This window comes from Choloepus didactylus, chromosome 2 (genome assembly GCF_015220235.1).
Source record: "Choloepus didactylus isolate mChoDid1 chromosome 2, mChoDid1.pri, whole genome shotgun sequence".
Classification (NCBI taxonomy): domain Eukaryota; kingdom Metazoa; phylum Chordata; class Mammalia; order Pilosa; family Megalonychidae; genus Choloepus; species Choloepus didactylus.
In genome coordinates this window covers 225230287-225252836 of record NC_051308.1, presented here as the reverse complement: position 1 = coordinate 225252836, position 22550 = coordinate 225230287, and the positions used below count along the sequence as shown (strand labels likewise).

General features: G+C 36.8%; 2 protein-coding genes across 2 annotated transcripts in view; one reads left to right on the top strand and one right to left on the bottom strand.

Moving 5' to 3' along the window:
• Positions 1-22550, top strand: part of CLIC4 (chloride intracellular channel 4) — a 115073-nt gene that overhangs the window by 14711 nt on the left and 77812 nt on the right. The gene's annotated exons all lie outside the window — the stretch shown is intronic.
• Positions 15935-16995, bottom strand: LOC119527767 (malate dehydrogenase, mitochondrial-like). Its single transcript, XM_037828141.1, is given in 2 exon segments — positions 15935-16202; positions 16244-16995. Coding segments are annotated over 2 exon segments (1020 nt in total).

Genomic DNA, 22550 nt, shown 5'->3' with positions numbered 1-22550 from the left:
AGTCAGTGAACCGTGATCCTGTTTACACTTACTAGGTAACTAAAGGACAGTCAGGTTGGACTCTGCCATCTTAGACCATCTGCCTCAGCAACTCTTTCTGAATTAGTAGCTAAAGCTGAGTCCATTGTTAGTGTTGTTTGTTTGTTTTTTTTAGTGGACAATCTACTATATATAGGTTCTAGTGGTTCTGTAGAGGTACCTTTGAATTATGGATTTTGGCTTATGTATATTTCACTTAGTTCCCTGTGCTACTACATTTTGCTATTCTTGATTTTTATGATATTCACTTATAAAATTGAACTGGTTAAATATTAACTGGCATTTATCTAATGCTTTCTTTAAGAAAAAAATTCTGACATGTCTAGGAATTTTTTAATCTTTATCATTCCAGAAAAGGAGGGAGAGATCAAGTTCTTTCTATTTAATTTGTAGCAGAAATTGAGAAAGTTTTGATTTATGAGTTTTATGCTTTGTAATTAAAGGGGTAAAGGTAGAGATGAGGTCTTCTAAAATTCTTAATTTACTTCTGGACTCTTAGATAATTTTTTTGTTTTAAAATTTTCACCTTATACCACATTGGGATGATAATAAAACTTTAAAACTTTAGTGTGGCTATAGTTGATAGATGGGATAAGCATCATCAGATGACTTTAAAATCCTTCATTTTATAATGTTATAAATCCCTTGAAACTACTGAATTATTCCTATACAGGATAGAGTACACTTAAATATAAGAATTAGTAGTAGGTTTTTGTTTTTCTGTTGAAGCCAGAATAGTAGAGATAATAATATTGAGTTCTTACTGTGGGCCAGGCACAGTGCCAAGCCCTTTACATGTGTTTGCTAGTTTAATTCTCATACAAACTCTGAAATAGGTACTGTTGATGCTATTTTACAGGCAAGGTTTAGAGACTCATTGCTTGTCCATGGTCACAGGGCTAGTAATAGAAGCAGTACTGGGCCTTGTGACAAGGTCTTTGTGACTCCAGAGCCTGAATTCTTAAGCACTGAGAGCATTTTTGTTTGTTTATATTCTTTTTCTCTATTTATTTGCAACTTGAATTTTTGCCTAATAGAGGTTTTAGGAATTTGCTGTTTTCAGTCATTCTGAAAAAGAAAATAAAAATTCTGAGAACATTTAAGGATATTTCTAAAACATACTTAACACCAGTGAGCCTAGATGGCTTGGTAGATGAGTTTAGTTGCTTTTCCTTCCCTTGGTTAACTTTGAAAGGGAACTGTAAAATTTCCATTACCTCACCTCTTTGCTTTTTTTGGGGCCTAGTTAATTAATATTTTGCAAAGTACTTTAGAGGGTTTATTTATAAACTTGTAAGGAACTCAACTTAAACATCACATATATTTGATTTTAGGATTGTTTTCCAACTTAAGAAAAGTTAAAGTGTAGAGTTTTAAAACAATTACATACATTGTTGATATTTTTCTATGACAGTTTTTTTTTCTTTTCCTTTTACCTTCCTCTCAGAGGAGCCTACACTTAATCTTTGCATTGTTGATAGACAAAAAGCAAGGAAGTTTCTTTTTGTGGAGAGAGGAAATGGCTGTCAGTTTGGTACTTTATCCTTATTAGGTATAAACTAAATATAGACGTATATTCCAGGAGTGAAGTCACATCTATGAAGTTTCTTAAGCAGAGCTAATGAGATCAGTCAGTGCTTTTGAATATGGTGGGTTTTTCTTTTAATTAAAAAAACACACTTTTTCAATTTTAGCTCACTTAAAAGATTTCTAAACTGATTATAATATTATTGTCGGCCTTTCTTTGCCAGTTTAAAAAAAAATCCAGCCACTTAAAAGGAATCTTTCTTTAAAGCGAACATGCAAAAAAAATCTTCTGTGTGTGAAGAGTTACTTATGCCTCCTTTTGAGGTGAGGTTGAAAATATTTTATTTTTTGACCTTGTCATTTTCCTATTACCATTTTTTAGGTGGCTTTATCCTTAAATCTTTTTCACACATAATTTTGCTGTAAAACTGGACTTGTCTTATGTAAGAAACATCTACTTAGCGTTTTCTTGGTTTATTAGTTTTTAACCATTAGGTCAGATCTCAGTGTGACTAAGTAGTAATAGGATTCTTCTAATCTGATTCATTGATAGTTACAGTGATTCTAGTAGAACAGAAAGTGGGACTAAATCTGTTTCTGGTCAAAGCACATGTCCTCAAATAAGGATTTTTAAAAGCCCCTCAAAATTACTCTTACTCATAATAACTGTTTCAGCTCTTGTGCTCCTCCTCAGAGCCCATTCGCAAGCATGCCGACAACATTCAGGCGTTTTTGATTGTGCCCTACTTCTAAACAGAAGAATTGTATAAGTTTATGGCATGTCTGATTAGAGATGTTTTGGAATACAACTCTGTGAAAGCTTAGCCTAACATCTCATTTCAAGGATTTTTGGAGATCAAGTCATGAACCTAATGTCCTCCAGATGCTTAGTTCAAGTATCTTCTGAATCCTTCCCTGACTTTGTTGCTCTCTCAGCAGAGCTAACCTTTCCTACTATCTGTCCATAGCACTTTGTGTATTTTCCTGTTTTGCCACTTATCTGAATAATTTTCAGTACATCTTTCTTCCAGGCTAAATTGTGAATTCCAGGAGGTCAGAGATCAGGGTCTATTTTCTTCATCTTTTATACCTCTCACCTACAAAAAACCTGGAGATAAATATTTATATATGGGATAACTCATTAATTTAATAAACATCTATTAATGTTTTGGGGCAAATTGGTATGCATGGAATGGAGATAGAAGCATGTAAGAGAATATTACTTTGTTTCTGGTGTTATGTTCTGTATTACCTCATAGTAAAATGCCAGAGTGAAAGTAGTATTTCAGCTATTGAACTTGAGACATGTAATTTGGGTTTTATGACTAGCTGCTCACTGTATAGTCATTGATCTAAACTTAATAACAGATTGGTTTAGAGGACTAGAATCTTAAAATTATATGACTGGAAAGCCAGATTTATGTCCTGCCTGACTCATAATGGATCTGCCATTGTTCTCACTTGTAAAGTGGGTCTGTTTGTTAGGGGTGATGTCCAGTTTAGTGCAGATTATTTTATGTATCGAAGTAGCCTTGGGTGTTTAGACCTAGACATGAAGTTGAGATCTGAGATTCCACAGTCAGATCCAGAGAATTAAATTCTTACTATTAGCAGCAGCCTATTAGAAAACAAATATAAATGGATCCAGTAAATTTCCTTGGTAGTAATGGGGCAATTTGCCAGAAAATGAAAAATTTTTCAAGAGTGAACTCTTTAACCGGAAAGAGTATACTGTATTTTCCAAATGAACTGTCTGAAAAATAAAAAGAAAAATTTGTTTGTGGTGTCTAAAATAAAGTAGGCACAGAACTATTCCAAGTTAGAATTTTCTTCTATCATATATAAGATGTGCATTGAAATGGTAAATACATAATTTTAATAAACATGCTATCTTGTACAATTCAGGGATTCAAAATTTATTTTTAAGGCAGCTATGAAGGTAGACAAGAATTCTGAATATTAACTTTCCTCACCTGCAATACATTGAGTTTATAATTTAAAAAGAAACTTATGTAATAAATTTGATGAAAAATTTAAAAGTACATAATTCAAAATAAAATCCCAGAGAAAGATTTCATTTATTCATATGTTTAATGAGTTGCTATTTTATAGTAAAATATTATATAGCATTTTAATAACTGTAGTTTTTCGTTGTTCGTTGTCCCCATTATTCATAGATAGCTAATCCATTGTTCTTAGTCATTTAGAGAGCCAAACTTTAGTTGTTATTACAGAGATATATATCTTTTAGGCATTTTTCTGTGTATATCCATATTATGAAATCCTATTTTTTAAAGTCACATACACATCTTATTTATTGTTTGAATTCTTTATTTTTCTTTGGTTTACCAAAAGTGTAATCTCTAAAAAAAAAACAAAAAACAAAACTTTCTGGAGAACTTAGGATTTGTACAATGGGAGAAATTGGATTTTGATTCTACTCTTGGTGGAATTTCTAGAATGTGGTTAAAGGGGGGAAATTTTAGGTTGTATATGTATAACTAGGATAAAAATTTGAAAAAAAAAACAGGACTGTACAACACCAAGTGTAAACCTTCCTGTTTTAGTTTCCTAGACTGCTCAAGCAAATACCACTGGCTTAAACAATGGGAATTTACGAGCTTAAGGTTTTGAGGCTAAAAGAAAGTCCAAACCTAGGTATCAAGGCGATGCCTTCTTCCTGAAGACTGTGACTTTCTGGGACTGGCCGCCAGTGAGCCTTGGCTCTTCTGTCGCGTGGTAAGGCACATGGCCGTATCTCCTGGTGTCTTCCTTCTCTTCTGGGCTCTGTTTCAGTTTCTTGTTCCCTGTGGCTTTCTCTCTCTCTGTCTGAATTTCTTTCTCTTATAAAGGACTCCAGTAACAGGACTAAGGTCCATCCTGACTGGGGTGGGCTATACAGTAACCTCATCAAAGGACCGACTTACATATGATATGAGGATTAAAGAAGAACTAATTTGAAGAAGCCTAATGTGCTTATAGAATCAATAAATTGAAATAAAAATACCTGTAAGGTTAGAAACTTTCTATAATGCTGAGTGAAAATTTTGATAGTTTTTGGTAAAGAGAATATGTTAGAACTGTTTCTTTGTTTCGGTGATTGTTAGTAACAGCAATAAAAATTTTTAAAGTGGGAAAAAAAAGGTCCTACTTACAGTGGGTTCATATCCATAGGAATGGATTAACTTTATGAACATGTTTTTCTGGGGTACATACAATTTCAAACCATTGCACCTATTGTAAATGATGAACTATGATAGTACAATTTAAAAAATGTTCTTTCATGAATTGTAGCAAATGTAGTATACTAATGGGAGGTGTTAATAATAGGGTATATATAGGAAATTTATTTTATGCATGATTTTTCTGTAAACCTATAACTTCTAATAAAAGATTGCTTAGTCTGGGATCTTGTTGATAAAAACAGGAATAGCTTTTATCCACTAAATTGAATTTAGGTACCTGCCATAAGCACAGATGGGGGAAGAGAGGTATATTTTGAACATTTAATTGTTTTCTATTACTCCTAGGATCTTTTCTGAAATTAGGTTATACTAGGGAATCTATATTTTTAAACTGCCCCTAGGGAAAATGGGCTGGTGGATTTTGACTTGAAGAAGAATTCCACCCGCCCCTTAACTTATTTGTGTTCAGTTGATGAACAAGGGAAGTCCCTGGCAGTTAGTGAATTTATCTCTGTTTAGAAGATATTAAAAGAATAAGGTTTAGACAGTGGAAAACTGTGAGAAACATTTTTAGGATGTGACCAAAGTGAGAATAACCGGTTATAAAGGTTGAATGTTTCTTTTCAATAATATGAAAGTGTTTTCTCTGTTCCTGAAATTAATTCATTTAAATGCCAAACGTTCAAATTTCTAAGTAGTTTTATTTGAAAAGGTCTTTGCTTTCATTCTTTAAAGATATTTTTGCTGAATGTAGAACTCTGGATTGATTTCTATTGCTGATTTTGGTGTTTTTCTTTCAGCACTTTTTTTAAAAATTTAATTTTATTGAGGTTGTTCACATACCATACTATTAATCAAAGATCCAAAGTGTACAATCAGTTGCCCACGGTACCTTCATACAGCTGTGCATCCATCACATTTTTTTTTCTTCAATTTTTAGAACATTTTCATTACTCCAGAAAAGAAATAGAGACAAAAAAAGAAAACTCAAATCCTCTCATACCCCTAATCACCCCCCTTCCATTATTGACTCATAGTAGTGGTATAGGACATTTGTTACTGTTGATGAAAGAAGGTTAAAATACTACTAACTGTAGTATATAGTTTGCAATAGGTAAATTTTTTTTCCTATATGCCCTTCTATTATTGAATTCTGGTTATAGTGTCATACATTTGTTCTAGTTCATGAAAGAGATTTCTAATATTTGTACAGTTAGTCATGGATATTGCCCACCACAAGATTCAATGTTTTATATATTCCCATCTTTTAACCTCCAGCTTTCCTCCTGGTGACATATGTGGCTCTGAGCTTCCCCTTTCCACCATGTTCACACACCATTCAGCACTGTTAGTTATTCTCACAATGTGCTACCATCACCTCTGTCCATTTCCAAACATTTAAGTTCACCCTAGTTGAACATTCTGCTCATAATAAGCAACCACTCCCCATTCTCTAGCCCTGTTCTATATCCTGGTAACTTATATTTCATGTCTATGATTTTACATATTATAATTAGTTCATATCAGTGAGACCCTGCAATGTTTGTCCTGATGTGTCTGACTTATTTCACTCCATATAGTGCCCTCAAGGTTTCTTCATCAACCTGTTTTTTTTAAAAGACAGTTTTTTTCACACATCATACATTTCGTCCTAAGTAAGCAATTGATGGTTCCTGTATAGTCAAGTATTTATGTATTCACCACCATCACCACTATCTATATATAAGGACATCTCTATTTCTTCCACAAAGAAGGAGGAAGAGTCAAAGAAGGTAGAGAGACAAAAGAAAAAGAAAAAAGAGAGAGAGAAAAAAAAAAACCATGACAGCTAGAAAGCAACAAAAGGAAAGATAGCATTAAACTAAAGTACAATAAAGAGTCAGACAACATCACCAATGCGAAGAGTCCTGTACCCCTCCCTTATGTCCCCCTCTTATATGCATTTAGCTTTGGTATATTGCCTTTGTTACATTAAAGGAAGCATAATACAATGTTAACTATAGTCACTAGTTTGCATTGATTGTAATTTTTCCCCCAATCCCACCCTATTTTTAACACCTTGCAATGTTGACATTCATTTGTTCTCCCTCATGTAAAAACATATTTGTACATTTTATTATAATTTTTGAACACTCTAGGTTTCATTGAGTTATACAGTTCCAGTTTTTATCTTTCCTCTTTCCTTCTGGTGTCCCACATGATCCTCACCTTCCTCTTTCAACCATACTCACAGTCATGTTTGTTCAGTGTACTTACATTGCTGTGCTACCATCCCCCAAAATTGTGTTTCAAACCTCTCACTCCTGTCTTTTCCTGTCTGTAGTGCTCCCTTTAGTATTTCCTGTAGAGCAGGTATCTTGTTCACAAACTTGGTTATTGTCTCTTTGTCAGAGAAAATTTAAACTCTCCCTCATATTTGAAGGACAGTTTTGCCAGATATAGGATTCTTGGTTGGCAGTTTTTCTCTTTCAATATCTTAAATATATCACCCCACTTCCTTCTTGCCTCCATGGTTTCTATTGAGAAATATGCACATAGTCTTATCAAGCTTCCTTTGTATGTGATGGATCACTTTTCTCTTGCTGCTTTCAGGATTCTCTCTGTCTTTGACATTTGATAATCTGATTATTAAGTGTCTTGGTGTAGGCTTCTTGGATTTGTAATTTTATGTCTTTCATAAGAGATGGGAAATTTTCATTGATTATTTCCTCTACTGTTGCTTCTGCCCCTTTTCCCTTCTCTTCTTCTGGGACACCCATGACACGTATATTCATGTGTTTCATGTAGCCATTCAATTCCCTGAGATGTTGCTCATATTTTTCCATTCTTTCCCTATCTGCTCTTTTGTGTGTAGGATTTCAGGTATCTTGTTCTCCAATTCCTGAGTGTTTTCTTCTGCCTCTTGAGATCTGCTGTTGAATGTCTCCATTATGTCTTTCATCTCTTGTGTTGTGCCTTTCATTTCCATAGATTCTGCCAGTTGTTTTTTCAAACTTTCAATTTCTACCTTATGTTCACCCACTGTTTTCATTATACCTTTCATCTCTTTTGCCATATCTTCCCTAAACTTGTTGAATTGATTCAGTATTAGTTGTTTCAATTCCTATATCTCAGTTGAAGTATAAGTTTGTTCCTTTGGTCCATATCTTTGTTTTTCTTAGTGTAGGTTGTAGTTTTCTGTTGTCTAGGTATCTGGTTTCTTTGGTTACCCCAATGAGGTTTTCCCAGACCAGAATGGGCTCAGATCTCAGAAGGAGGCAATATTCAGTATCAGGTTTCCCTGAGGGTGTGTCTTAGAAGATTGACACACTCTGTGAGGCCTCTAGCTGCTGTGCTTTTCCTAACCTGCCCAGCAGGTGGTATCTGTCAGCTTGTTGTTCCTGACTGGTGTAAGGAGGTTGTGGCCTGCTTAGTTTCTGTTTCAGCTGTTTTCCCCCAGGTTCTGGGGCCTGGTTCTGAATGGGAGGCCAGTAGTAGGGCTGGGCACCACTTCCTTCCTCTTAGGGAAGATACACCCACTAAGGAGTGATCATCGGCCTTTAAATAGTTTCTTTGTCTCTCTGACTCTGCTATCTCCACCCTTGTCTGGGTCAGAGCGCTGTGAACTGAAAATGACTGTGGCTTTCTGCACTGAGCTGCCCGGGTTGAGAGAGAGAAAAAAGGACAGGAAGCCCCCCTTCAGGGCCAGTCCATGCCCCCCCCCCCCCACCAGCTTCACCCACTGGCCAGAGATAGCATCTGGTCCTCTGGACTAACCCTCCCTCCCAGATAGGTTCTCCATCTCCAAGGTCAGTCGTCATTAAAAGCCTCTTCTGCTTGTTGGGGCTTGTAGCTTGCATTGCTCAGTGCTTCAACTCCTCTGCACATCTGCCTAATTTTGTTCACACCATTGTTACCAAAACCATATGCTAAACTAAAGGTCATGTACTTGACTCATCAACTCAACATTCAAGCACTCAGAAATTATTCATTCTTATTTAAAACAATCTGAAATTTGTTTATCTGAATTACTGAACCACAACAGATTATAATAGCAAATTAAAGGAAATAGGTTGCATCAACAGAGTCAAGATGGCAAAAGAAGAAATAGAACACACACACAAAGGAGATCTAGATGCAAAAATATTTTTCTGTAAATCTAACTATTCCAAAATGAAAAACTTTATTTAAAGTCAGTTTGAGGCATCTGGTATGGCCAAGTATTTCCTATAGGATTACATGTCACCCACCCTACCCGCCTTTCAATCCTCTCCCCAACAACAACTTCTAGACAAAAATAACCAACTGGGGGTACTGAGCAGTGAACAAAATTAGGCAGATGATGCAGAGGAGTTGAAGCACTGAGCAAGTTTCCCCAATTTTTATCTGTTAGTTTTATTCCATGTAAGGTAACTAAAACTCCAAGGGAAATTTCGACTTTGCTGACTTGAAGAAACAAAGGAGAAAGTTCAGACCAACTATAGCTGCTAGAAAACAAGTTAGGAAGCCTATAGAAAAGAAAGCCAGAAAGGGGGAGCCCCAAATTCTATGTATAATATCTGTTCAAATCTCTGGCTGATCCCTGAAGCAAGCACACACAGGACAGACTCCAAGAAACGCAGCTAAATATTTAAATTTGAAATGCTGTCCACCAAAGGGAAGATGAGTTTTGCAGTTAGGCCAAGTTAACTGCCCACTTTAAAAAGGAGAAACAACATCAATGCCCTTCAGAGGAATATAACAAAATACTAAATTGCTTGAACATCACAAAACTACTTGAATTCTTCATATGTGCCTGAAAATTGCTGAAGGCAAAGTATTCAAATGCTCCTATCTGAAATAACTTTGAGAATTACAGTTGAGAAAGATTCTTTTGCTTACCTTTGTCCTGTTATATCTGAAGTGTATGCTGTAGATGAAAACAAAGGCTCTAATTTATACTAAAATCAAACCTGAATGTGTCAGCCAGAATCATTTTCTAAAATAAAGTGTCATAAGTAACAAATGTAACTACTATTAAAAATAGTAGAATTACAAAAAAACTGTTAATCAATTGTAACAAAATTTTCACACCAATGCAAGGGTAGATGGTGGGGTGCTGTATGAGAATCTTGTATTTTAATCATGATTATTCTGTAAACCCATATCTTTTCTAATAAAAATTATTTTAAAGTATTGTTTTCCTCATATATGTGCTGTTCAATATGGTAGCCTTTGGCCACATGTTGCTATTGAGTATTTGGAGTGTGTCTAGTTTGAATTGAGATGTACTATAAATGTAAAATACACTAGATTATAAAGACCCTAGTATAAAGGAAAAAATGTGAAATTCGTCATTAATAGCTTGTTATACTGGTTACATGTTAAAATGATAATTTTCAGATATATTAGATTAAATAGTATGTTATTAATATGTTATTAATTTATCTGTTTCTTTTTACTGTTTTATTGTAGGTATTAGCAAATTTAAAATAGCAATTGTGGCTCATATTATATTAGTTGTAATTCACATACTTTGTGTTGAAGATGATAGTTGTACTGTAAGAATCGTGAGACTGGACACGTGAGATTCCTGCATCTCATTCTTAACTTAGAATAAGAAGTTCTATCATAGTGGTTAACAGAATGGACCTCAGAGTTCAAACCTCAGTTCTGCCAGTCATCAGTTGTGTGATAAATGGCAACTTATTTAGTAGCCTCTTTGAACCTCAGTTTCTCATCTTAAATATGAGGAAAACAATACTTTATATGGTTATTGTGAGGAATAAAATATGTTAGACACATTCATGTAGTGCATAGCAAGTGCTCAATATACTGGTAAATAAATGGTAACTATTAACTTAATTCCAGTCAGTTTTGGTGACATTGATTTGTTGATATTTATGAGGAGTAGAAATCAAGGTTGATTTATGCAGAAAAATGGATTATAACTTTGGTTACCTAGATTTTCTTTCTTGTCATTCAGTATTAAAAATTTTAAATTATATGGCTTATAATTTGTTCTAAAGAGATAATAGACTTTGATTCTCCTGTTTTAAGCTTTTGATGAATGAATATAAACATTCCCTAGAACTCATTGTTTTCATTATGGTTCTGTTGTACTTTGATGGTAAGTCTGGTCATTGTATATATGACACTTTATTTTATTTTATTTTATTTTATTTTTTTTTGACATTTAAAATAATTTTTATTAGAAAAGATATGGGTTTACAGAATAATCATGATTAAAATACAAGATTCTCATACAGCACCCCACCATCTACCCTTGCATTGGTGTGAAAAATTTGTTACAATTGATTAACAGTTTTTTTGTAATTCTACTATTTTTAATAGTAGTTACATTTGTTACTTATGACACTTTATTTTAGAAAATGATTCTGGCTGACACATTCAGGTTTGATTTTAGTATAAATTAGAGCCTTTGTTTTCATCTACAGCATACACTTCAGATATAACAGGACAAAGGTAAGCAAAAGAATCTTTCTCAACTGTAATTCTCAAAGTTATTTCAGATAGGAGCATTTGAATACTTTGCCTTCAGCAATTTTCAGGCACATATGAAGAATTCAAGTAGTTTTGTGGTGTTCAAGCAATTTAGTATTTTGACAGGGATTCAGGACAGGAATGTAAACATTTGGAATATTTTCTTTTATAATATTCTTAAGTCTAAAAAAAGTAAAATATGTTCTTTATGGAAAGGCAAACAAAAGAGAGGTATATAAAGTTAATATTCCTGTCCCCTCTCCTGAGGTAAAGAGTGTTAATTTTGGTTTGTAGCCTTTCACATCTGAGAAATATTTTCAAGGTGTAAATTCCAGGGTTAGAGCTCTTTAGTTTTTAGTTCTTGAAGGGATTTCCCTTTCTGTCCTCCAGTGAAGCAGAGCCTGTCCTGCCCCCATCTGGAAGCCTTCTTCAACTCCTCTACCAGTCCACAAACAAGAAACCCGAGTTACTCGGTTTCTTTTTTCCCATCACTTCCCACATATAAACCATTTACAAGTCTCTCCCAATTCAGTTTAATCCATCCATTTCTTTCCATCTCCACTGCCTCTACGGTAATCCAAATCACAATTTGCTGGGACGACTGCAACAGATCTCCCAGTTTCCATTCTTCATCAGTGCCATCCCTCCAATCTATTCAAATGTTGATTGTTTTCTTAAAATGGAGATTTGATTTTGCCCTTAAGGCTCCACCAAAACCCTTCAATGGTAACCCATTACCCCATTCTCTAGCCTTCCTGCCTCCCCTTTTCCTCCCAGTGGAAACTGTGAAACCAGGACTATGTTATCTGCACGGCGCATGATTTTTTACTGAGCACTTAACACATACTGGTTAATATTTTAACAGCCTTTCATATATTAACTGATTTAATACTTCTAACAATTTTATGAAGTAGGTATTATTCCTCATTTTACATGTAAGGAAGCAGGCCCCGAGAGGTTAAGTGACTTGCCCAAGATCATACTGTTGGTTAAATAGAAGAACCAATACACCAAACCAGGCAGTCTGCTTCTGGAGGCCTTGCTATTAACAATTGTGCTATGCTGTCTTTGTACGAATGAATAAATTCTTCCCTCTGTGAGCATAAAATTGAAACTCCTAACTTTATTTAGAAAGTTGTTCCTGATCTGGCCTCTACTACCAACTAACTAATACTACTTTCTCTCCCACTTAAAACGATCCAGTTACACTGACTCTTTGTGTGGCTATCTACTTATTGTTTAGGTCCAAGTGATCTTCCATGGCCATCTTATCTAAAGTAGTTGCTTCTTACCCTCTTTCTCAGTACTTTATTTCCCTTTAGGCACTTGTTACAGTTTATAATTTTTAGCTTGATGTATTGATTGTCTGTTTCTTCCACAAAATTTGTTTCATGAGGATCAGGTCTTATCTCATTCACAGTTGTTTCCCCAGTGCCAATTATAGTGCCAAATAGGTCCTCAGTTAATATGTGTTAAATGTGGAACAAAATATCAGGGTTCCAGGTGAGGAGGTATTCTGTAAGATGTTAAATGAGGGAGGAAAGAGGACACCTAGCTTGAACTTCAGTGGCAAATGCTACCCAGACAACTGAAATCCTAGAGCAAAGTCCAATTTAAGGAAAACAGAATTAATTGCAAACAAACTAGAGTCCTGAAATGGCTGCTATTTCCCCTCCAATTTATATATAGTTTTCTTTTTTCACTCCTTACTACCCTTAAATATTTTTATTCTTCCTGCTAGTTGTAGTCGGGATAAATGGCAATATTGATTTAGGTATTTATGACTACAGATAGCAGAAAACTCTATCTCAAATTGACTTTAACTATTAAGGAAACTTAACTAACAAAAAAAAGTCTAGTAGGAGGATTGTTCCATATGTAGTATAGTCAGAGTCTGGCTCCACTTTGTGATTTTCCTTGCTCTGTCCTCTTCCTGTTTTAGTTTCAGCATCAGGCTAATATCAAGTTGGTACTTCTGGTCAACTAAGATGGCAGTGTGATGCTTCAGTGTGCCATTCCCCATGGAATCTTTGAACAAGTAGCAAAAAGTGGCAGAGCCATCCTCCTCAAAACTTGGGAAAACAGTCAAAGGTTTGCAGTAACCTGGCAAGTGCCGAAACAAGCAAATGCAGCTTTAAAAATGGTAGAAGCTTTTGGTGCCTTTGCTAGCCCTCCTCCCAACCCTCCAGCACAGTGTGGAGCCTACCTGCCCTCCCCTTGTGGGTTACTGGCCCTGTTCTGGAGGAAGCAGAGTAACCCTTTTACAGTGAGCATACTGGGGTACCTCTATGTTGAGGCCAGTCTATCGGGTGGCACTTATCTCTAGTTCACCCTCCCACCACTTGCTCTGCAGGCAGAAGCAGCTTACAGACAGCTAACTCAGTGTTTAAAAAAAAAAAAAACAAAAAAACAAAAAAACCTATTAAGTCAAAGCAACCCAAGGCAAAGGATTACCAGCTTTAAGACATTCAGTAGAGCACCCAGGCAGTGTGAACATTCAATTCCTGTACAAGGGGGAGGGGTTAGTTTTTAAGGCTACCAGTGAGCCCAAGACCAGATCAAGACTCAGGCTCAGAAAGATGGAGAGGACCCTGCACTGCACTTTCACATCGGGCTGATCTTGATAGGATGGCTCAACTCTGAAGGAGATCACCAGACAATGCAGGACCAATTTGCAAAGACTGTGAAAGGTTTTGTTTTGTTTTGTTTTGTTTTGTCTTTTGCATTGGTTTCTTTGTTTTTGTTAGCTCCTAGCACTTAAGAAAATCTCTGCCCTCTCACTAGCTGGATGCAAAGCTAAGGAACGGTCAAGAGTTTGTCTCTTTACACCTCAAACCTTTGATCTCTTTTAGAAAAGGCCTGGGCCTAATCAGGTTGTTACTCAATCTTTTTGGGTGTCATCAAGCAACCTCCCACTGAGTTAAGAGTATAGGGACAGACAGTAGTTTAAAAGTAAAGAGCACTCAAGTGAAGAATTCAACCTCAACACATTTTTTTTCCTAAAGGAGCACTTAAGGTACAAGGAACACATTTACAATGTAAAAATTAATTGATACATTACCAAACCTGGGAGCCCTGCTCCTCCGGACAGACGCAACTGGACATGAGATCAGAGAGCTCTCCCTTGTCTGAGTTACAGAAAATTTATAGCACTTTTGATTTACAGTCAATCGAATCATATCCTATTTTTACATTGGAACCATGAGTAGTAAATGAAGCATCTTGATCCATGAGTGATTCACAGTCAGAGGAGGGTATCCACAATGTTACTAGAGACTTAGACTTGAATGTCTGCAAAACTCTACTGAAATATTTCTACTAATTAAGCTATGACTTCTGTAAGAGCAATATAACATTTTTACTTATATAAAGTCTAAAAATTAGAAAAGAGATTACTATTACTTGTCTCTGACTTGTTAATATAGTTTTATTATTTTATTCCATGATTAGTTTAGCCATTATATCATGTTGATAAACATACATTTGGTTAGGACTGTATTCAACCTTGCTACATTATTTATGACTTATCCATGATTAAAGTAACAGCTGCAGCCCCATCCTGTTTTCACAGAGGACCAGATGATTACATGTAATCTATATCTAAGAAAGTTGAGAGGGCCTTTCTGCTTTCTTGAAAATATTCACAGCTTTTTTTTTCCCCCTGCTTTATTTTTTGGCTACTTTTTAGGCTGTATACAATGAGCAAGTATCAACATATATTTTGATAAAATCCTTTTCAGTTTTAATGAATACTTTAGTTAAAAAAAGGTATTGTGGTTAAATGAGTTTCCATTCCCTGGACATACCCCCACCCCCACCTGCCCTTTCCCCCTACAATGGAAGGTCATCACCTATTGCCAGAAAATTCCTTCCCTGAGACAGAGCTCTGTTTATACTTCAGCTTCCCCACACCTCAATCCCCCCGTTAGGATAAATGGGATCAGGACAAGGTCCTTTCTTAGGTGACTGATGAAAATGGGAAGTCACCTCCTTTATACAAGGGTGGCCAGTGCTGTGGCCGCAGACTCGCTGCAGCATCTGGCACTCTGGTCAACCCTGCAACCCTGCCCAGTGCCCTCATCACAACTCCTGCTGTGGGTTGTCACCATCATTGAGCGCCAGAGCTTGGTCAGAAGAGGATGACATTCAGACGGGCACCAAGGTTGGCCAAGGCAGCACAGTGAAGGCAGTGCAGTTGACTTAACCAGATAATTCAACCCAGGGTTAGGGACGGAAAATGGCAGTAGCCACTGAGAAATTATCACTGTGAGGGTGAAAGGATGCTGCAAGGAATCAGGTCCCAGAAGCTTGAACTGACCCTTCTTTCAGTTTACACTCTGAGGGGAGCAACAGTGCAGAAAGGAGGGTTGACTCTCTTATCCTGTTCATTTTAATTAGACTTTTTTCTGAAGCTAGTGATGAAACCATCACACTTCTGTCTAACAGAAATAATATCTGGTTCTGATTTGTAATGAAAACAGGTGACACTCTGAAGCCAGCTCTAATGGGAAAAAAAAAAGCACATTTATATAGGGGACCTTGAAAAAGAAAATCAAAGTCTGCTTTAATTTGCACCAATAGTCCAGCCCACAGTTTGAAAGGAATGATAATGTTAATTCAATAAACATTATGGAAGAGAATTAAAAATAACAAGGGTATGTGAAATGGCTTTCCAGTGACATGTAATAAATAAGGAAACTGATTACTCTTCAATGGTACTCTCATTTCATGTTCTTTACAAACTCTTCTTTCTTGATTGAGGCGTTCAGCTCAGGAATGGCAGAAGCAATCATCTTCTCTTCAAAAGGGCTGATTTTGCCAATGCCCAGGTTCTTCTCCATGCCTTTTCTCCCTAGCAGTAACGGTGTGGAGAAATAGGGACAGTCCGTTTCTTGTGACTTCACAAAGGAAAATTCAGCAACACCTTCCTTTCCAGTCATTGTGTCCACCAGGGAAAAGACGCACTCAGATCGGCGGCCACTCCAGGCGTGTGAGCAATGTCGTAGAGGGTGAGGCAGCTCACTAAGGGGCTGGACAGGGTGGCAGAGCTGGCTCCAGCTTTCGCCTTGACCACCTCCGTGCCTGCCTCCTGGATCTGCCCGATAAATGTGGTCAGCTGGTCCTGGGGAAAGTCCACCTTGGGAGTGCACTGAGAGATCAGGGGGATGATGGTCTTCCCAGTGTGGCTGCCAATGACAGGAACGTTGACTCAGGCTGGATCCAAACCCTTCAGTTCTGCATCAAAAGTGTTGGCTCTGACAATGTCCAGGGTTGTCACACTTAAGATTTTATTGGGGTCATGTACTCCATGTTTCTTGTAAACTTCTGCTGTGATTGGGATGGTGGAGTTAACCAGATTTGCAATGATGCAGACCGTGGCTTCAGGGCAATGCTGGGCACAGGCCGTGGTCAGGGTGGCCACGATTGTGGCGTTGGTGTGAAACAGGTCATCTCGTGTCATACTTGGTTTCCTTGGAACTCCCGCCGGAATAACCACCACATCACAGCCTTTCAAGCAGTCTGGCAGCTGTTCTGGTCCGAGGTAGCCTTTTACAGTTGCTCTGGTCTCTGTGTGGCTCAGATTGGCGGCCACTCCGGGCGTGTGAGCGATGTCGTAGAGGGTGAGGCGGCTCACTAAGGGGCTCTTCTTCAGGAGGAGAGAAGGAGGTTGCCCAGTTCCTCCAGAAGCCCCCAGCACGGCTACTTTAGCATGGCTCTGAGCTGAGGTGCTGAAGCCGTGGCAGAGGGCGGCGCCGACAGGCCGGGCGAGGGTGGAGAGCATGGCTGCGCGGGCGGGTGCAGGCCAGTGGGAAGGCGGCAAGCAGCGGACAGTTGACTCCAACGACCTCCACACAGCACTATTCATAGCTTTTTTAACTGTTTAACTTCTCTTTCAGTATAACCTTGAAAGATATGAATCATCTGTCCCAGTTATTATAGTGAGGCCTTTTCACTTTCTTCATTTGAAAATTTTACTTGAGTGTTTTTAGGTAAAAGTTCTGTTAAATTTGCTTCTATATCAGAAGGAATAACTGGCTCTTCACTATCAGAACAGAAAACATCAGGTGGTATATGAGAGAGCATAGACAGAAAGAGTCAGCATCCTCATTATCAGATTCCTCAAAAGATATAGCCTGCAATAGAACAGACAGATCAGGGATTAAATCCCAGAATTAACTCATTGCAATAATAAACTGTATAGTGTGCAGCAAAAGGTGACGGGAGAAATACAAAACCAAGAGAAGGAAGTGATGGCTTAACCAAAGGAACAAGATACAAATTCAGAAACCACACCAATGAAGAAGACCAGTCTTTGGACATGCCTGAAAAAGACTTTAAAAAAATGATCTTCAATGTGTTCAAGAACATTATGGGAAACACGGAGAAAGAACTAAAGGATATCAGGAAAACAATGAATGAGCAATATGAGAATCTCAATAAAGAGATAGAATCTTTGAAAAAGGAGGCAATCAGAAATTCCAGTGTTGAAGACCACAGCAACTGAAATGAAAAACTCCCAGGAGGGTTTCAACAGCATATTGGAGCTGGCAGAAGAAAGGATTAGTGAACTCAAAGATGAGACAATTGAAATAATTCAGGCTGAGAATCAGAAGAAAAAAGAATGAAAAAAAGTGAGCAAAGTCTAAGAGACCTGTGGCACACCACTGAGTGTAACAATGTAACATTATGGAAGTTCCAGGAGGAGAAGAAACAAAGGGACAGAGGAATATTCAAGCAAATAATGGCAGAACACTTCCCAAATTTAACAATACACGACTAAACACATTTAAGAATCCTGGTGAACCCCAAACAAGATAAACTCAAAGAGAACCATGACCAGGAACATAGTAGTTAAGCTGTTGAATGCCAAGGACAAGGAGAGTTCTGAAAACTGCAGGAGAAAAGCAAGTCTTATGTACAAGGGAGCCCCCAACCATGGGGGCAAGAAGACAGTAATACAAAATATTTAAAGTGTTGAAGGAAAACAATTGTCAACAATTTTGTATCCAGTGAGATTGTCTTTAAAATGAGGACGAGATTAAGATATTCCCAGATAAACAAAAGCTGACGGTATGTGCCACCTCTAGTCTGCCTACAAGCAATGCTAAAGGGAGTTCTTCAGACCAAAAGGAAAGGAGGACCCTGGACAGTGGATCAAAGTGTCATAAAGAAATAAAGAGCTCTGTAAATAATTTATAATTACCATATGGGTAATTATAAATGTCAGAACTATTGTAATGTGTTTTTTTGGTATGTAACTCCAGTTTTAACTTCTTACATGTTCTAAAATGCAAGTGCATAAAAAGTAATGATAAATCTGTGACTTTGGTCATAAAGTATAAAGATATAATTTGTAACAAATCCAACAGAAAGTTGGGGGAGGGGTATAGGAATAGTATTTGTAAATGCTGTTGAATGTTGGTATTGAATTGTCATTGTTACAGATTTAGGATGTTAAATGATAAGCACAAAGAAAATTTATGAAAAATACAGACAGAAATGAGAAAGGACTCAGTGATACGCTATAAAATATCAAATAAATATGAAAGTAGGTATTAATGGAAGAATTGAGGGACACAAAAGGTATAAGACTTACAAAGGCCAAATAGAAAAATGGCAGAGGAAAGCCATTATCAGTAGTTACTTTAAATGTAAATGGAATAAATTGTCAGTCAAAAGGCAGAGCTTGGCAGAATGGATAAAAAAGCATGATCCACCTATGTGCTATTTATAACTCACCTTAAATTCAAAGGCACAAGGAGATTGAAAGTGAAAGGATGGAAAAAAATATATACCATGCATATAGTAATCAAAAGAGAGGTGAGGTTGCTATACTAATAACATGAAGTAGACTTTATGTCAAAAACTGTTTGCTGTAAGGGACAAAGAAGAAGGTAAGCGTATATTGATTGATAAAGGGGTCAAGCCAACAAGAAGACATAAGAAGTGTAAGTATATATGCACCTAACGACAGTCCCCTAAAATATATGAAGCAAATATGACAAATTTGAAGGGGAATGACAAAGGTCATTCTCCAGGATAGCCCATATTGTAAGTCACAAAACAGGTTTCAATAAATTAAAAAAATCAAAAATATACCATGTATCTTCTCCAACCACAATGGAATGATGGTAGGAATCAGTAAGAGAGGGAGAACTGGAAAATTCACAAATATGTGGTAATTAAATAACATACTCTTAACCAATGGGTCAAAGAAGAAATCACAATGGAAAGAAGGAAATTTCTTGAGGTGAATTAAAATGAAAACAAAATATACCAAAACTTATGAATGCAGCAAAAGCAATTCTGGGAGGGTTATTATAGCACTAAGCACTTATTAAAAAAGAAGAAAGACCTAACTTCAACTGGAGGATCTAGAAAAGGAAGAGCAGACTAAACCAAAAACAAGCAGAAGGAAGGAAATAATGATTAGAGCAGAAATAAAAGAAATGGAGAAGAAAATCAGTAGAGAAAATCAGTGAAACCAAAAGTTGGTTCTTTGAAAAGATCAGTAAAATTGACAAACCTTGAGTGAGACTGATGAAGAAAAAAGAGAGAGGATGCAAATAACTAAAATCAGAAATGAAAGCAGAGGGGTCATTACTACCAACCCCACAGAAATAAAAAGGATTGTAAGGTGATACTGAACAAAACTGTGTACCAACAAATTAGACTACCAAGATGAAGTGGACAGATTCCTAGAAATACCAGTCTACCTCTACTCACTCAAGAAGAAATAGAAGATCTCCACAGACCAATAACAATGAAGAGATTGAACCAGTAATCAGAAACCTTCCAACAAAGAAAAGCTCAAGAGCAGATGGCTTCATCAATGTTTTTCACCAAACATTCTAAGGAGAATTACATCAATCCAATTCAAAGTCTTCCAAAAAATTGAGGAGGGAATGCTTCCTAACCCATTCTGTGAGGCCAACATCACTGTAATATCCATGCCAGATGAAGATACCACAAGAAAAGAAAATTACAAATATATCCCTTATGACTATAGATGCAAAAATCCTCAGGATTTTTCAACATAAGAAAATAATTAATGTGATATACCACATTAATCGAATGAAGTTAAAAAAAAAAATTATCATCTCAGTTGATGCAGAAAAGGCATTTGACAAAACCAGCATCCTTTTTGATAAAAACACTACAAAACTAGGAATAGAAGGAAACTTCCTCAACATGATTAAGAACATATATGAAAAACCCATAGCTAATTACATATTCAATGGTGAAAAACTGGAAACTTTCCTTCTAAGATCAGGAAAAAGACAGGGGTACCCGGTGTCATTCATTGTTGTTCTGGAAATTATAGCCAGGGCAGTTAGGCAAGAAAAAGAAATAAAAGGCATCCAAATTGGAAAGGAAGAAGTAAATCTTTCCCTATTTGCAGATGTCATAACCCTATTTGTAGAAAATCCTGAAAAATTCACAAAAAAACTACTAGAGCTAATAAAGAAATGCAACAAATTTTGGGTACAGGATCAACACAAAAATCAGTAGGTTTCTATACACTAGTAATGAATAGCTGAAGAGGAAATAAAGAAAAAATTTCATTTACAATAGCAACCAGGAGAATCAAATACTTAGGAATACATTTAACCAAGAATATAAAGGACTTGTACATAGAAAGCTACAAAACATTGCTAAAAGAAATCAAAAGAAGAGCTAAATAAAAGGAAGGATATTCTGTGTTCATGGTTTAGGAGACTAAATATTGTTATGATATCTATTCTACCCAAAATGATTTACAGATTTCAGTGCACTCCCAATTGAAATTCCTTCTTTGCAGAAGTGGAAAAGCGACTCATCAAATATATATGGAAGGGTAAGGGGCTCAGAATAGCCAAAGCTATCTTGAAAAAGAGTGAAGTTGGAAGACTCACACTTTCTGATTTTAAAAGTTATCACAAGACCACAGTGTGCCAGTTTGAATGTTTTATGTCCCCCAAACGCCACTATCTTTGATGTAGTCTTGTGTGGGCAGACCTGTCAGTGTTGGATTGTAATTCTTTGAGTGGTTCCATGGAGCTGTGCCCCACTCAACTGTGGGTGATGACTCCGATTGGATAATTTCCATGGAGGTGTTGCCCCACCCATTCAGGGTGGGTCTAAATTAAATCACTGGAGCCATATAAATGAGCTGACAAACAGAAGGAACTCAGTGCAGCTGTGAGTGACATTTTGAAGAGGAGCTACAGCCAAGAGGGACACTTTGAAGAAAGCACAGGAGCTACAGATGAGACACAGTTTGAAGACAGCCGTTGAAAGCAGACTCTTGCTCTGGGGAAGCTAAGAGAGGACAAATGCCCCAAGTGCAACTGGGAATGGCATTTTTAAGAGGAGCTGTAGCCTAGAGAGGAACGCCCTGGGAGAAAACCATTTTGAAACCAGAACTTGGAGCAGACACCAGCCATGTGCCTTCCCAGCTAACAGAGGTTTTCCAGACACCATTGGCCATCCTCCAGTGAAGGTACCCGATTGCTGATGTGTTACCTTGGACACTTTATGGCCTTGAGACTGTAACTGTGTAACCAAATAAACCCCCTTTTATAAAAGCCAATCCATCTCTGGTGTTTTGCATTCCGGCAGCATTAGCAAACTAGAACACACAGTGATCAAAACAACATGACCCTTTCACAAGGATAGACATATAGACCAGTGGAATCAAATCGTCGTTCAGAAATAAACCCTCATATCTACATCCAATTAATTTTCGGCAAGGTGCCAAGTCTGCTCAGAAGGAAAAGAATAATCTCTTCAACAAATGGTGCTAGGAACACTAGATATTCTTATACAAAAGAATGCAGCTGGAACCTTACCTCACATCATATACAAAAATTAACTCTAAATGGATCAAAGACTTAAGTAGAAGAACCGAAACTATACGTCTAGAAGAAAATAATTTTCTCAATTGTATATTTTAGCTATTTCCTCAAACAGTATTCAAGTAATTTTGAATTTTAATAACTTCTAATAACTACATTTTATTAGATTATTTCAGATAGACAGTCATAATAAACCTTGGCTATACTTTGTCACTCCCTCCTTTTTTAATTCAAAAATAAAATGAAAGTATGTATTTTTCTGTAGTTTTGAATGATTTCTCAATTCACGGTGATTTAGACTAGAAGAGAACATTAAAGTTACATTGTAGCTGAATCACCAACTCAGAAGAGGAGCCATTGGCAAGCCCATAAAACAAACTGACAAGCCATGATTTATTGTGGGATGTTTATGCAACTTGTAGAAAATGTTACACAAGTATTATTTCAATTGTGATAAGATTGGGGTGGGAGTATATTTTGAGTTTCATTGCATCCTAAA